The sequence below is a fragment of the Tachypleus tridentatus genome, chromosome 4, assembly GCF_004210375.1.
Source record: "Tachypleus tridentatus isolate NWPU-2018 chromosome 4, ASM421037v1, whole genome shotgun sequence".
NCBI classification, from domain to species: domain Eukaryota; kingdom Metazoa; phylum Arthropoda; class Merostomata; order Xiphosura; family Limulidae; genus Tachypleus; species Tachypleus tridentatus.
Genome location: NC_134828.1, coordinates 1,071,716 through 1,087,940, shown reverse-complemented (window position 1 = coordinate 1,087,940; position 16,225 = coordinate 1,071,716). Strand labels below are relative to the sequence as shown.

At 35.6% G+C, this 16,225-nt stretch overlaps 1 protein-coding gene across 2 annotated transcripts; it reads right to left on the bottom strand.

The window, feature by feature from the left end:
- Nucleotides 1–227: 227 nt before the first annotated feature.
- LOC143248425 (perivitellin-2 67 kDa subunit-like) lies at nucleotides 228–14,696 on the bottom strand. 2 transcript variants are annotated; one of them, XM_076496776.1, is made up of 4 exons: nucleotides 12,410–14,696; nucleotides 5,706–6,283; nucleotides 1,545–2,109; nucleotides 228–1,149 (listed from the first exon to the last, which is right to left on the bottom strand). In XM_076496776.1, exons 2-4 carry the CDS (start codon nucleotides 6,209–6,211, stop codon nucleotides 796–798), a joined length of 1,425 nt encoding a protein of 474 aa, XP_076352891.1. In that variant the 5' UTR covers nucleotides 6,212–6,283; nucleotides 12,410–14,696; the 3' UTR covers nucleotides 228–795. The 2 variants fall into 2 exon arrangements, with proteins under 2 accessions (XP_076352891.1, XP_076352890.1); XM_076496775.1 differs by lacking the exon at nucleotides 12,410–14,696 and adding an exon at nucleotides 10,966–11,072.
- Between the last annotated feature and the right edge of the window lie 1,529 nt (nucleotides 14,697–16,225).

Sequence of the window (16,225 nt, the reverse complement as noted above, 5' to 3'; positions counted from 1 at the left end):
AGGTAAAATCAGTTTCCATAGAATAGGTCTGGGTAAAATCAGTCTCCATAGAGTAGGTCTGGGTAAAATCAGTTACCATAAAGTAGAGCTAGGTAAAATTAGTGTCCATAGAGAAGGTCTAAGTAGAATCAGTCTTTACGTGATATTTTGTTTTATTTTTGCCTTTTCGAGTCAAGTTTGAGAGCACTTCCGGGTGGTTATTTCCGTTTAACTTAAATAATATCCTGTTTCATTATTTCTACACTGTTTAATCAGTAATTGTGGTTGAAAATGAAGAATGATACAAGGAATTAAACTCATAGATTGGTACACGTCAAAACAGCCGTACAATATTGAGTTATAAACAAAATAGTATTTGTAGTTGTCTTAATGAAATAGTGAGTTATAAACAAAATAGTATTTGTAGTTGTCTTAATGACAATCTTGTAATTTAAAAACTACCTGTGATATTTTTAATCATTCTATTCTACTAACTCTTTTCGTCCAAACCTAAATAAATGGATTGTTTAACTATTTACATATTCATTTATAAAAGACATTATAATTTTGTTACTTGAATGAAAATTAGATATTGATAAAATACAGTTCTTTACAGTAAATGAATGTCATTCTAAGAAATAAAATCAGGAGATTCGATATGATCCCTTAACGGATAAATTCTGGTGATAAGAGCTCTGAATTTAAAAGCTAATAATGGTTGTAGTCATTTAGGAATATATTCAATAAGTTTTTATCTGAAATTCACGATCCTAGTGGACATTTCAGTTTATTTCATGTTTTTACGTCATTTTCATGTTAAGCCAATTTGATGCCCCAACTCATCTGGCACCCTCCACCTCTACGGTCAGTGTCGTCCCGATAATAAGTTGTCCAGGAGTTAGCCACAGCACAAAGATGTTGGTCCACTCCACCACCACACTGACCACCATCTCCATCAGCATACCAGTAGTAGCAAAGTTTGGCATTTTTGAGCCACAGTGGGGAACTTTCGGGGATTTCTAACTTCCAGGACATCCGACAACCTCCACCTCTACGGTCAGTGTCATCCCTATAGTAAGTTGTCCACGTTTTGACGGAGGCACACAGCAGTCGACCTACACCACCCCCACACTGGCCACCGTCTCCATCGGGGTACCATCGATAACAGATCTGTAATAAATATATTATGTATAAGGTTACTCTTGGAAAAATTGCAACCGGAAGATTTATGTTTGATTACCTTTTATATTATTGTCAAATCACATTGAACATTAGACACTTGATTTACGAGGCCAATTAAACATATCAGTATATACCACGAGGCTTAGCTGTACACTACCTAAAACCTAACACACTTTGATGTCTATTCTTACCAAATTCAAAATAAAATTATTTCATGTGTTAATATGTTCAAAAGTAAATATAATATTGATGTAACAAAACCTTCAATATTGCTGGCAAGTAATTACCTGAATAAGTTACTTTATTCATACAAATATGTCTTCCATGTTTAATTCAGTATATACCACGAGGCTTAGCTCTACACTACCTGAAAGCTTACACACCTTGACTTGCTTAAACCAAGTCGGGGCCTCGGATGTGACTATTCCCCAGCTCATTCGACATCCGCCTCCTCGTCTGTCTGTATCATCCCTGTAGTATCTGGTCATATCTCCCGGTTTGGCACAGAGCATGCGTGACACCCCACCACCACACTGGCCACCATCACCATCTGGGTACCATCGATAGCACAGCTTAGTTTTATCGACAAACCAGGCTGGAACAATAACTTCTCTGTCTATACTCGAGCTGATGGCTTCAATTGTTTCTTGGGAAGGTTCTGTCTGGGACAGAGCAGTTTGTATCCGCTCTTGTATTTGATCAATCTTATTTGTATCTACTTCATACCGGCTTTTTACTGCACTTAAAATCCTCTGTGCTTCATTCAGATAAGCTATGTTCACGTGAAAAGCTATAGCCCTGTTCATCGCTTCTTTCTTGTTCGCGTTTTGTACCAAGCTACTGATGGAGGTCAGCTTACCAGCAAATAGCCAAGGGTTGTCTGCAACCGTGGGTTGCCAGCTGGTTATACCGCTAGAAGACAGTAGATTTGTTTCTCCACCATAGTACCTGGTGCGAAAATAATATCCAGTTAAATATATATATATGTATGTACAGCAATCACAATAATATAATACATAAGATTATATGGATGTACATACAGCAATCACAATAATATAACACATATGATTAGTTAGTAATTTTGTTATCTCTTGATTTATTTGTTAATGAAACATTGATTCATTGTCAGTTGATTTAATATAAAGCCAACAGTCAAGATATGTCAACAAAGTTAAGTGTTGATTTTATATACATGTACCAAAACACAGTTCGCTCACTGGCACGTTAGAAAATGGATCTGAAGTTCCATGGCTCGTGCTTCAATCTCTGGAACCATTGATGCATTGTAAAAGTAATGGTTAAAATTCACTGTTCGATTAGAAGAGTGTTGGATGGTGATTTTCATCTTGTCCAGTGTTTCCCAGAATAGGATCCACTTTTTCTAGAGGGCCGTCAAACAATTGGCCAAGAACAAAGATGCTGAGTTAATTGTAACTCTAAATAACCAATAAGCCGATAAAAATTATGTTTAATTAGCTAAATCAGATAATTTTCTTGTATTTTAATATGAAAATAAGATAAACTTACATAAAATTAAGTGTGTGTTTAATTGCTCATCAGTCTATAAGTTTATCCCAAACATAATAAGTTGATAATAATGTAATTATAATTCATATAAATTGATAAAAAATAGACACATTAAGTTATAAACATACGATTTCTGACAAAATCTACTTAATAGATATCATTAATGTTCATTAGTAATTAATTTTTGTGTGTTTGTTTTTTTTATAACAAACCCACATCAAGCTATCTGCTGAGGCCACCAAGGGGAATGGACCCCCTGATTAAAAGAGATTTGGAACCAGTGAATTACTGTACAACTGAAAAAATGGGTACGACTAGTAAAACTATCCACAGAATGTTAAGCCAACAACTGAAGATGTGAAATTATTATTGAAAACTACAAATCTGAGTTAAACCTGACTCTGTTCAGTATTTCATTTCTTAAATAAGTATTATTTTCCAAGTAGATGTTCTTACTTAACTGTATTTCAAAGTCCATTTTTTCTTACAAATGATGAACTTAGAACAAATGTGAGTAAACCAAACAGTTCTGTAACCTGACGCCCTTTAAAACGAACTTAATACAAACAAAAATACGCTTATGTAACCTGACGCCCTTTAAAACGAACTTAATACAAACAAAAATACGCTTATGTCACCTGTCATCATTTAAAATGAACTTAATACAAACAAAAATACGCTTATGTCGCCTGTCATCATTTAAAATGAACTTAATACAAACAAAAATACGCTCATGTCGCCTGTCATCATTTAAAATGAACTTAATACAAACAAAAATACGCTTATGTCGCCTGACATCATATAAAATGGACTTAATACAAACAAAAATACGCTTATGTCGCCTGACATCATTTAAAATGAACTTAATACAAGTAAAAGTACCCTTCTATTAATCTTATTTTGATTTACTTGCTACACTTATCCAAATTCTCGTTTCACACTACGAAATAGTTTATATCAAAATTAGAAACAACAAACTTTGGCAATCTATAGTACAGAGGAAGGGATAACATTCGTTAAAGATGTAAAAAGACTATTTCTTTGAGTTACAACTGTTGTAACTTTTCATCTTTAAAAATACTTAAAGTAGTGAGACATTTAAAAATGTAAAAACTAAACTTTAATAAAAACGTATGAACGTAACTGATTTTGTCCCTCACCCATTAATGAAAGATGCAAACATTGACTAAGAAATAGCGAGTAATCCCACGTGTAGAACAAGTAACAATATATTCACCTGGCTTTTGTGATCTTTTATCTTTATATAATCACGGATACTGATATATTTAACTGTCATGTGTGATCTTTTACCTCTGATTAATCACGGATATTGTTATATTTAACTCGCATGTGTAATCTTTTATCTCTGATTAATCACAGATATTGTTATATTTAACTGGCTTGTAGAATCTTTTATTTTTTATCTAATCATGGAGATTGTTACATGGGAGTTTATAGTAATTCTTATTAAAAGGCTCAAATAAAAAAATGACAGAACACCTGAAACAAATGTCCGTCATTTGTAATACTTTAACTACAAACGTAACTTCTCAAGTGTCCAAAGAGAATTTAGTGGATTTCGGAAGTAAATTTCAACTTGTTATGTTTTTGTTTTTATTTCATCATTTGTACTTTTTATTTCACTTGACATCGTTTTCCACTCATAACCTTCCGTTTTGTCGGTTAGGAACACACACTTAACGACGAAAGAGTTCTAGTTACAAATGCGTACACGTGAAGGCTGCTTGTCGAATCGTCCAGGAAGAAATAAACACATTTGTTTTGGTTAAGTGAGCCAAGTAATTAAAAAAAACAAAAAACTCGCCCAATAAAATTATGACGTAACGACAATATAAGGCGACTCGTATTTTAGCTTGTATATCATATTACACGTGGCCCGGCATGGCCTAGCGCGTAAGGCGTGTGACTCGTAATCCGAGGGTCGCGGGTTCGCGCCCGCGTCGCGCTAAACATGCTCGCCCTCCCAGCCGTGGGGGTGTATAATGTGACGGTCAATCCCACTATTCGTTGGTAAAAGAGTAGCCCAAGAGTTGGCGGTGGGTGGTGATGACTAGCTGCCTTCCCTCTAGTCTTACACTGCTAAATTAGGGACGGCTAGCACAGATAGCCCTCGAGTAGCTTTGTGCGAAATTCCCAAACAAACAAACATATTACACGTAATTAGTGGAATATACAATATTTAAATATACCAGGCGTCGCCGAGATCTCAAACAGCACTTTGATTTAGTGTCTCTTTATGTATTTATATATGTGCAGATTTGTGATAAAGGAAACATTTTGACATCACACTGGCATCAAACTAATGATATTTTATGAACAACTAGCTACCAGATTACTATTCTACACGTAACTTACAAACTATGTTGTGTATTTAATTATGTTCTATAATCTACCACGTTATTCCGTAGGCTGCTACATTATCTGTTCATTCCATCCTCAAATCTTCATCAACAGCGCCAAGTGACAATATGTCTTACACACTTTATTTCCTATATAGACTAAGAACTTGTTGAGATAAAGGCCTGAAACGTGCTCGTTCAAGCCCATCCTTGTTTACCCCATTAATCTGACACTTCTGAGATTGGAAGAAACTGTCATTATTACAAGCTATTAGAAACTACTATAATTTATTATACGAGCGAATTTATGAATGTAGTTATACACCTCCTATTTGTTTGCTGATAAACAGCAAGCTACTTAATATCATATGTGATGTATCATTCCGAATATCAAATCCAGTGACTCTGAAAACAGTGGTAAAGTTTACTCTCCATTCATGAAGAAATGGGTTGCCTATGATTATAAGAACACGTGAAGAAAAATAGTTCAGATTTATCATTTTATCTGAAATAATTATATTTTTCATGTGTTTATTCTCCAGTTTAGGCTTAGTTGATTGTTTTCGCTGAAGATTTAGGCTTACTTGATTGTTTTTACTGAAGACTCCAGTTTAGGCTTACCCGATTGTTTCACCGAAGACTCAAGTTTAAACATACCTGATTGTTTTCACTGAAGACTGTTCGAACTTTTGGTCTATCGTTGAAACTGCTCCACTATAACCACCTTTCAAAGAAAGAAATTTGAGATAAGAAGCCTTGGCTTGGGCAGAAACTTCTCGATCAGTTTTTTGGTAGAAGTAGCTACGGTCCGTGCTGATGTAAACATTTATTATGCCACCAAAATTGGCATTCTCGAAATAATGTGTTCCAAAAAAGTTTACGAATGTGTTATAAGATTCACGATTTGCTTCGTAGCTTTCTGGAAGTCTATTGTTGATGAAGTGTTGAGCAAAACGATTTAATGTAAGCGCCCAGGAAGGCAAAAGGTCAGCTCTAAAAGCTGAATCGTAGGCAGACACTTCTTCAACATATTGAGAAGTGTTCATAATGGTGTGCTGGGAACTTTTGTAAGATCTGCTGCCAGAGAAAGCTCCCTTAAGAATACTGATGTCGATTCCAGCATTCGAAGCCTTTTGACGTTTCACTTCCCTATAGCTTTTCATGATCTTCACTTCCTCTATCAGCCATCCTCCAGGGACATTACTGACATCCCAGATCTGATCTGGCAAATCGTACTAGAAAATAAAGTAAGTATTCAATGATTATACCAAACTTTTAAAGATTTGGAAAGAAATATTCTTTGTTCTTCTCGTAGAATGTAATGTTTTATCCCTGACAGAATTTTTTTAAAAGCTACTAAAATTGCTTGACTGAAAGCAAAAATCCAATACAACCAGCGAATAACGAAATGATATTTTCGGCTGTTTTGGATTCAGAATCATCCAGAACAAATTTTGTGACATTTCTCACACAATCCGCAACAGTTATCGACAGTTTGCACCTTACATGAAAGTTTGATCACTCAGTTCGTTACGTATAAACGTATTAAAATAGTAAATTGGAATGGATTCTCTTCATATTTGTAGCAATAAATTTACTATTGAACTTCACTGAACTAAAACTAAACTTTTAAAAAATAATGAAAACAGTGTTTTGATACGTAGAGTTTCATTCACTGATTTGTTTTACTTTTGGGTAAAGGTGGCAGTTAAAAAAATGTGCGACTATTATAAACTGAATCTCGGTTTGTTTGTTTCAGAATTTTGTAGAAAGTCACATGAGAGCTATTTCCGCTAGCCTTCCCTAATTTAACAGTGTAAGACTAAAGGGAAGGAACTAGTCATAACCATACATCGCCATCTCTTGAGTTAATATTTTCTCAACGAATAGTGATATTGACCATACCATTATAGTGACCCCACGGCTAATAGGGCAAGCACGTGTGATTTAAAGGAGATTCGAACCCGCGGATTGCGAGTCGAACGCCCTAACCACCAGGTCTAGATGGTTTGGCTTGTTTGGAATTAAACACAAAGTTACACAACGAGCTATCTGTCTTCTGCCTTTTATGGTTATCGAAACCCGGATTCTAGCGATGTGAGTCCGTAGACATAGTGCTGTGCCACTGGGGTCCGCTAACTCGACGCCAAATAATCTTCATAACTCGAAAGGGTGACTTATAAAACAATAGCCGTAAGTTAAAGCGAAAGTGTTACAAGCTGTAAGACTTGTCTCTGACCTAATAGCAGTTCAGTAAACCTGGAATGTGATTATTTACATGTCAGAAATGTACATTACAGTATTTAAGTAATCACGTTTGTTCGAAGACAACTGATTCATTTCAACACAGTTGTATAATATAACAATAATTATATAATTCTAATTTCCGAACCCTTTTTCAAATTTCAAAACTACTAAACTATGTATCTGAAGTAAGGTCATTGATTTACGAAAGATTACAGTAAAGAGCAGTACAAAATGTTGATAAAACTACGGGCCTGGCATGGCCTAGCGCGTTAAGGCGTGCGCTTCGTAATCTGAGGGTCGCGGGTTCGCGCCCGAGTCGCGCCAAACATGCTCGCCCTCCCAGCCGTGGGGCGTTATAATGTGACGGTCAATCCCACTTTTCGTTGGTAAAAGAGTAGCCCAAGAGTTGGCGGTGGGTGGTGATGACTAGCTGCCTTCCTTCTAGTCTTACACTGCTAAATTAGGGACGGCTAGCACAGATAGCCCTCGAGTAGCTTTGTGCAAAATTTAAAAAAAACTCCAGATAAAAGGTGATCGTATGTTATTATGTCTGACCTTGAAGATGAAATAGTATTTTCAATAATTCCTTTTGTTGTGGCTATTTATAAGAAATAATAAGCAGTGGAACTGTTTTGTTTTATTTTTACTACTTTACTCAGTCACATCTACAAAAAAATAAGAGTATAATACCACAGAAACATAAATCAAACAAAATGGTGACAGATATGGACAGAGACGTGGTTAGTTTTATGTTTTCGGCTTCCGTTTTCGTACGTTATATTTGGGTTATTGTGTTGTTTGTTTTAGTTTTATTTGTGTTAATATTGCATTATTCATGTGTGTTTTCTAATATTTGTATAAGTGTGTTTCTCACTGAAGCTTTTCTGAGCCGTAATGTTTTGGCTTCATACAACTTGCTGTAAAACCTCCTTTGTGTATGAATACATGTTATGAAATTTATCATACTTTGAAAAATGTAGAAAGTAATGCCACTGTAGCAGTGCTACCGTTCTTAGATTACATGTAACGTATAAGAGTATCTGGGCATGTGTGCATTCCTTTCTGATTATGTAATAATATAAATAGATCTGAAGCTAAGGTTTACCTAGGGGATAAATACAAGGGTACCCGGTCTTCAATGTGATTTAAGAGAAGGCACCCTTGTTTTCATCCTTATTCATAAATAGCCAATAAAATTTTATCAAATATGACATTTTTAGACCCAGAAATGGAGATCACATTTATATTCTTCTTACTTCTTCCTTCATCCTATCCTGACGTCATAATGCCCAGACCCGGCCCAGTCCTCTGGTGATATTTTATATGAAACGCACGAACAATCCCAGACTGAAACACAGATTCAACGACGACAAAATTTTAAGTGTAATTCAACTACTTTGCGACTATACATTCAGATCAGTATGTGTTCTATTATATTTCTGAAAAGCTGGGAAAACAATTGACTGATCGGAGCAGTCTAAAGGCAATAATTCGACGTTGTAGGTCAAATTGCGTAAGACGACATGTTTCTTAACGTAGTTATGTTTCCACTATTCTACTAGTAGTACTACAGTACTGTGGCATCGTTGTTGTACAAAGATACAAATCAACAAAATCAGTTTATTATTGTTTGAAAAAGTGTATGAATTGAACAAGTTCACGTGAGCAAGTTTAATACTGAGTACTAGGCTTAACGTTAGTGACCTCAGTTGCAATGTATTAGCATTAGGCCTAACGTTAATGCTGCTATCTGAGAACTTGGTGACTATAACGTCAGGCCTAAATACTGTAACTAGTTTAGTGCAAGTACATTGAAAACGCTACTGTAGCCTGGAATAATGAAGTGGACGATTCCCAATTTAATGCCGTCGTTTTGAATTTGCCTTCGCATCCAGACATGCAGATAAAGTTTCAGACATATGCCTGTTTCGTTGATGTATGGTTTGTTGGCTCATCTAAAGTTTCCAGGTCAAAACTGATCTCAAAGTTGAGGTTACAACTCATTCTTCAGATATTTGATTAGGATTAAAGTACTTTAACTTAGGCCTAACCCAGTATTTAGTAGTTCAACTATCAGTACAGTTTACAATTGATTTTATGTTATGTATGTGTACCAGTACAGAATGATCACTGTGTATATAGACTACTGCAGTATAGCTCTTGATCACAAATTGTTTTGGAATACTTTTTGGCTCACAATGGATTTACTCAGTACCATTGGCATTGCTTCTTGCATACAGTTACTATAGCAACAACCTTAATGAAACTGTGGCAATGACTGAAAACTGATTCTTCTCAAATGGATTGAGCCAGTCTCGAATAGTTTTCAACCAATCAGAATGCAGCAAATCAATAAAGATATTTATTAATTCATGTTTATGTGCTGATGGATCTAGTTCCTAGGATAATTTTCTAGCAATCTTTGTCTAAATGTAAACCTAAAGTTTAGTGTATTTGACTGTTTACATTTTTCCTTATGAATTTCAGTTATTTTCTAATCATTATTACTATATATGATCCATGTTCTTTTGTATTTTTTATTACTGTTTCTGTATTTTTCAGACTGCAAGATGAAACGTAGTCAATTAAGTGGTGCTCAAAAGAGAAAACTAGAAAAAAGAACCAACAAGAAAGAGGCCTTGGATTTAGTGGCCAAGACGAGAAAGCTGACTGATTTTTTCACTCAACTTACACAAGATTTTCCAAATCAAAACCCATCTCTGCTATCAGAAGTAACTTGTACTGCATCTGACTCTGACAAGATCGAAGTTGAACCAAGCTCCACACCTACGAGTACCACTTTGTCCACTTCAAGATCAGAACATCATGATGACTTTGAGGTATCACAGGCTGGCTCAACTGGCACAAGTTTCACAACTGATCTCACTTTGCCTGTAAATTCTCCTGATATATCTGATGTTAATGTTGAAGCAAGTTGCTCTAAAAGACAGTCTGAAGTTGAAATAATTGCTGAAAATGAAAATCTACTGGACTATGGTAAAATGCTTCAGTCTACAAAAGATAAGAAACTAAAACAAAACATCCAGGGTTGTGGCTCGATTTCTCTTCTGATTATGTAGCTTATTGGATTGCTTGTGGACCCACTGACTGCCAACACCGCAATGGACCATTTGGCAAATCTTGCCAGACTTTCAAATCAAAAAGATACTTCGCAAAAACTTTTCTTTGGGATAAAAACTAGTGGTGACCAATACAAGAGAGAGTGGTTATTGTATTCACCATCAACAGGGTCAGTTTACTGCTTTGTTTGCAAACCTTTTGCCCATAAATTTTCCTCGCGTTTTGTTGAAAGAGAAGGGTTCAGTGACTGATGAAATACTATTGTAACTGATCGTCATGAAAAAAGCACTATTCACTTACACTCTATGCTGACATACTTAACTTGCAAACAAGGTTTAGGCTTGCGACAAGAGTCGAAAAACAAATGAAAGAAGAGTGCAATTACTGGGAATATGTCTTGGAGCGTGTAATAGCTGTTATTCGTAGGTTAGCTGGACGTGGCCTGGCTTTTAGAGGAATAGATGAAAAATTTGGTTCACAGCAGAATGGGAATTATTTAGAGCTGCTTGAGCTCATAAGTCAGTTTGATCCATTTTTAGCAGGACACATTTATAAATATGAAAATTCTGGAAAAGGAAATCCTTCTTACTTGTCCAAATCCACCTGTGAAGAACTCATTGAACCAATGGCTCCACACGTTCATTGTTGATGAAGAAAATTCTTCTGGTTATTTTAGCTTGTCAGTTGACTCGACGTCAAATCTATCAAATATCGGTCAATAAAGTGTTGTATTTCGATACTTAAAAGATGGTCAGCTTATTAAACGCTTTTTAACTTTTCTGGAACTGAAAAGCCATACCGGTGAGGAAATACAAAGACAAATAAATATCATTATAAATATCTGTTTTTACCTCTTTTATTTTTATTTTTGTCGGTCTCATTTATGTTAATGAAATACAAATTTGCATATATTTCTTAGATGTTTCCGTAGTTCGTTAACATATTAAATACGCTCAATGTAGTTAAAACAATAATCAGCCAGGATTTTGAAAACATTTGGTGTATATATGTTTACTTTGTGATTATTTAAACTAATACAAATTAACAGTTTAAAAACTACATACATTAATAAATATTATTACGTACGTGTAACAATAAAAACGCGTGTGTAATACTTGTTCGTGTCTTGCGGCTCTCAAACATCTGAAGTTTATCATATGTGACTCTTAACTTTAAGCAAGTTTATCACTCCCACACAAGTATATACATCAACGTATCTGTGTGTGTGTGTATGTCATAACCTGTGCGATCATTTGTGAAATTGAACTGAGAAACCGGGATGAGAATAGGAGCAAATATGGAAAAGTAACTCAACAATAATTACTGTTATTAGTCATTTTTGTGGTCTAATAGCGACTAATTGATTGGTCAAAACGTTTCCCTGTCTCTTATAATTAAAACCAATTATTTTCAAATGTAAGATTTATATTGAACACTTTTGTAGTAACTTTACGGTAAAAGTTATTAGGTAAATGATTGTCATGAGTCAACAGTTTGAACTTCACGTGAAATATGACGTAGAATAATGTGGATAGTAGCTTTATTACTAACATATTATTATTGTATTACTATCGAAATAAGTCAACGTAACTGAACTGTGCGATGAAAATCATAACAAAAATAAACATAACAATACGCAAGTACATTCATACATGAAACACGAAAATATATTTTCTTAAATGTGTTTGTATTAGAGAAAACAACATTAAACAATATGTTGTGACCACCACAGGAAATCGAAACCGAGATTTTATTAGTGTTAGCGCTGTAGACTTACCGCTATCCCACCAGGGGGTCTTCTTAAAGATATCTTAAAGCGTTATTAAGAAAAATATTATGCACTTAAATATGTAAAATATAACACTCTCGTCACCCGCTAGTTAAGCGGTAAGACTACGGATTTACAACATTAAAATCATGGGTTCGATTCCCCTCGGTGGACTCAGCAGATAGTCCGATGTTGCTTTACTATAAAAAACCAACAATATCCGACTTAAATGTGTGAAATATAAACTAACTTTATGACATTTTACCTCATTTAATTTCTTACTCTCGTTGCAGGTGAAGTCAAAATAGGTTTCTTGTAGCCACGGTCGTCATTGAAGTTTTGTGGTAATAGATCTAACGTTGTCACGTCTACACCACGACGAAGGATGTTGAGGCCTGGGGCAATATTTTGACATTGTATTCCCCACGAGACAGTGACGAAGCATAATATAAGTAAAGCACACAAAAACAATTTGTCATATCTCAGTAGTTTAGAAATTTCGTAACACGTTCGACATTCAACTGAAGACAAATCAAGTGAATATTGCAGATCTTGTGGTTTAAATGTTGTTTGGTTTCATGATATCCCAGCAAACAAGGTGGAAGTGAAACATCCGTTCTGATTCAGTCGATAGGAACGTGGAACAAGCTGCCTTAATTTTATGCATGTATATTTATGTGTACAGTCAACACTTCCAAGAAAGTATGTCGAGTATTTCTTTCTGGTAATTTCAAACTTATGGTTGCAGGATTTTCTCAGAATGTGTCGCGATGGAATATTGAGGGCAAGAGTTTCGGTTTCACTACCACAGCTACAACCTTGAGCTTTGAACGTAGTTTGTATCACTAAGCCTCAGTTTTGTTTATATTCAAGTTCTCTTCGCAAATTAGCGAGTATATACAGTTCATTTAGAGTGAAATGATTTGAAAGATATGTAATAAAAAATATTTTCAGTTAGAAACGTGGAAAAGCAAGTAGTAATTTTATTGTGACAAGTGTAGAAGCAACGTCCGGCGTCCTTGTAAAATACATTTACGTTCACTGCGTTTAATGTTCGTTATGCGCCAAACTACATCCGTGCTGGGACCACGACGGATATCGCGTCATTACGTTTTGTTTGTTTTTTTCTCTTTCTGAGGATATAATACGACTTACTCTGTGTTTTTTATATTTCGCGCAAAACTACACGAGGGCTATCTGCACTATCCATCTCTAATATAGCAGAAGGAAGGCAGTCATCACCACCCACCGCCAACTCTTGAGATACTCTTTTACCAACGAATAGTGGGATTGACCGTGACATTATAACGCTTCCTCAGCTGAAAGGAAAGGTAAGTTTGATGTGACGGGAATTCCGACCTACGACCCTCAGACTACGAGTCGAGCGCTACGCCGGGTACAACTTATTCAGATCAAGTGAAATAAGATTTGTATCAATTCTCTAGACGTAACTGCCTGCGACAAAAACTCAAATATATGTATATAAGATTTTTAAAGAATTTTATTTTATGCAAATAAGGATTTTACTTGTTTACCGACCTATTAGTTCTATAGCACGAAAAACTAAACAATTAAGAGTGGCTTAAAAAGTAAAACTACATCTAAGAGATTTACTGGTATTTCCCCTGAATTATTATTTACAAAGAAAATTCGGTAATAGAGAAAATATATTATTGTTAACCACAAAGCTACACAGTGGTGCTCTGTCCACCATGGGTATTGAAACTTTGTGCCACTGGAGGTGGGGGCTATAAAAATAGAGCGTTAAAAACAATATTCGCTAATAAAGAAAAACATAAAAAAGGTGTTACCGTTTCCTTATTTTAGCTGGGGGTGTTTATGGAAGGGTGTTTGTTTGTTTTGAATTTCGCGGAAAGCTACTCAATGGGCTATCTGTGCTCTGCCCACCACGGGTATTGAAACCTGCTTTTTAGCGTTGTAAGTCCGCAGACATACCGTTGAGCCACTGGAGGGCTGTGAAGGAAAGTAAAAATAGGCTTACAGTTTGTAAGATAAACAGGGGGAATATGGTAATTATTTGTATTATTTTGAAAATGTTATCACAAGAGGAGTGCTATCCTAACCTGGGAGATATATATATATTTAGTGCTATCCTAACCTGGGAGATATATATATATATTTAGTGCTATCCTAACCTGGGAGATATATATATATATTTAGTGCTATCCTAACCTGGGAGATGTATATATATATATAGTGCTATCCTAACCTGGGAGATATATATATATATATAGTGCTATCCTAACCTGGGAGATATATATATATATAGTGCTATCCTAACCTGGGAGATATATATATATATAGTGCTATCCTAACCTGGGAGATGTATATATATATTTATATATAGTGCTATCCTAACCTGGGAGTTATATATATATATTTAGTGCTATCCTAACCTGGGAGATATATATATATATTTAGTTTCGCAGCAACTAACCGAAAATACAAACTGAAAAACTTCCTGCCCTCCAAGATGTAGGTACAGCTGCTAAGCTTTGTAGCAGTCATTAACCTCAAGTACAAACTAAACATTTCGCTATTCCAAAGATGTAGTTGTAGCTTGCCAAGTTGTTATATCAGTGCCAAACCTGAAGTACAAACTAAACACTTCTGTATTCTCAATGTTCGATCATTTTTTGAAATTCCTATTTGCAACCATTACAGCACAAATAACAGACACTCATTGTGACCTTGACCATTAAGCGACATTCATCACTTGGAAGGTATACACTTTACCAATGTGATCAATTCTTTTGAGTTATATAGTTGACCACCAGAGTAAACTTGACCTTAAAGTGACATTCATAACTTGAGAATATACACTTTACCAAACTTGATCAATATCTTTCGAATTTGTTGGTTTGACCTCCATTGATACCTTGACTTATACTAGCCAAAAATTAATCAGTTGTTCCTTATTTTCTCTCAAATTTTATCACATTAAATTAAAAAAAAACCTTTTGCACTATTTACACAAGGGATTGAAAACCCCACCGTCAAGAGGGGTTAAAATTAAATCATCAGAGTGCAATTTTCTTACCTGTTCCAGTGCAAAAGTTATATAATAAAGTACTCTACCGTGGTTTTTGATACTGGACTGCTCTTTTACCAGCAAAGAGAGGAACTGACTGACACATTATACCGTTCCAACGATAGAAAGGGTGAGCACATTCAGTGACGTGATTTGAATTCATCACCCACAGACTGCAATTCTGATGCTTAACCACTAGGCCTAATGGTTTCGGTCGGGCATGGACAAGTGATTGAGGCACTCGACTCGTAATCCCAAGGTCGCGGTTTTGAATCCCCATCACACCAGACATGCTCGCCCTTTTATCCGTAGGAGCATTATAAAATTACGGTTGATCCCACATTCGTTGGCAAAGGAGTATCCCATAAGCTGGTGGTGGGTGGTAATGACTAGGTGCCTTGCCTCTAGTTATATCCTGCTAAATTAGGGACGGCTAGAGACGATAGCCCTCGTGTAGCTTTGCGCAAAATTTAAAACAAATCACAGAAAGTTTTGGAATTAACGTGAGTTTTATTCAAATTAGTTGTGGATTTATGTTTCTTGTGTTTTTATATAACATATCAATTTTATTGGGCTGTATCTCTTTACATTTATATTCACTTGTATTATTATAATTAGAATAATGTTTTAATTTTAAAATGACATATTTTGTTAATTTTATTTATTTTTTGAGCATTTAAAGAGTACATGAATTCAATTTAGTGAAGTAGTATTTCTACGTTTTTGTTAGAGATTCCCTGTGAAACTGTTTCTTGAAAAGTTGGCTTTGAAATTAGGCCCGGCATGGACAAGCGTATTAAGGCGTGCGACTCGTAATCTGAGGGTCGCGGGTTCGCATCCCCGTCGCGCCAAACATGCTCGCCTTTTCAGCCTTGGGACGGTTATAATGTGACGGTCAATCCCACAATTCGTTGGTAAAAGACTAGCCCAAGAGTTCGCGGTGGGTGGTGATGATTAGCTGCCTTCCCTCTAGTCTTACACTGCTAGCGCAGATAGCTCTCGAGTAGCTTTGTGCGAAATTCAAAAACA

Bases quoted from the DNA above. Each gene is read 5' to 3' on its own strand.
- LOC143248425 (XM_076496775.1), bottom strand. From the start codon at position 11,019: ATGAACGTGTGGAGCCATTGGTTCAATGAGTTCTTCACAGGTGGATTT. The intron at 6,284-10,965 runs GTAAGAAGGATT...TTTATTTTCTAG, and splicing joins TCACAGGTGGATTTGGACAA to TACGATTTGCCAGATCAGAT. The intron at 1,150-1,544 runs GTGTGTAAGCTT...TATTTATTACAG, and splicing joins CTTGGTTTAAGCAAGTCAAG to ATCTGTTATCGATGGTACCC.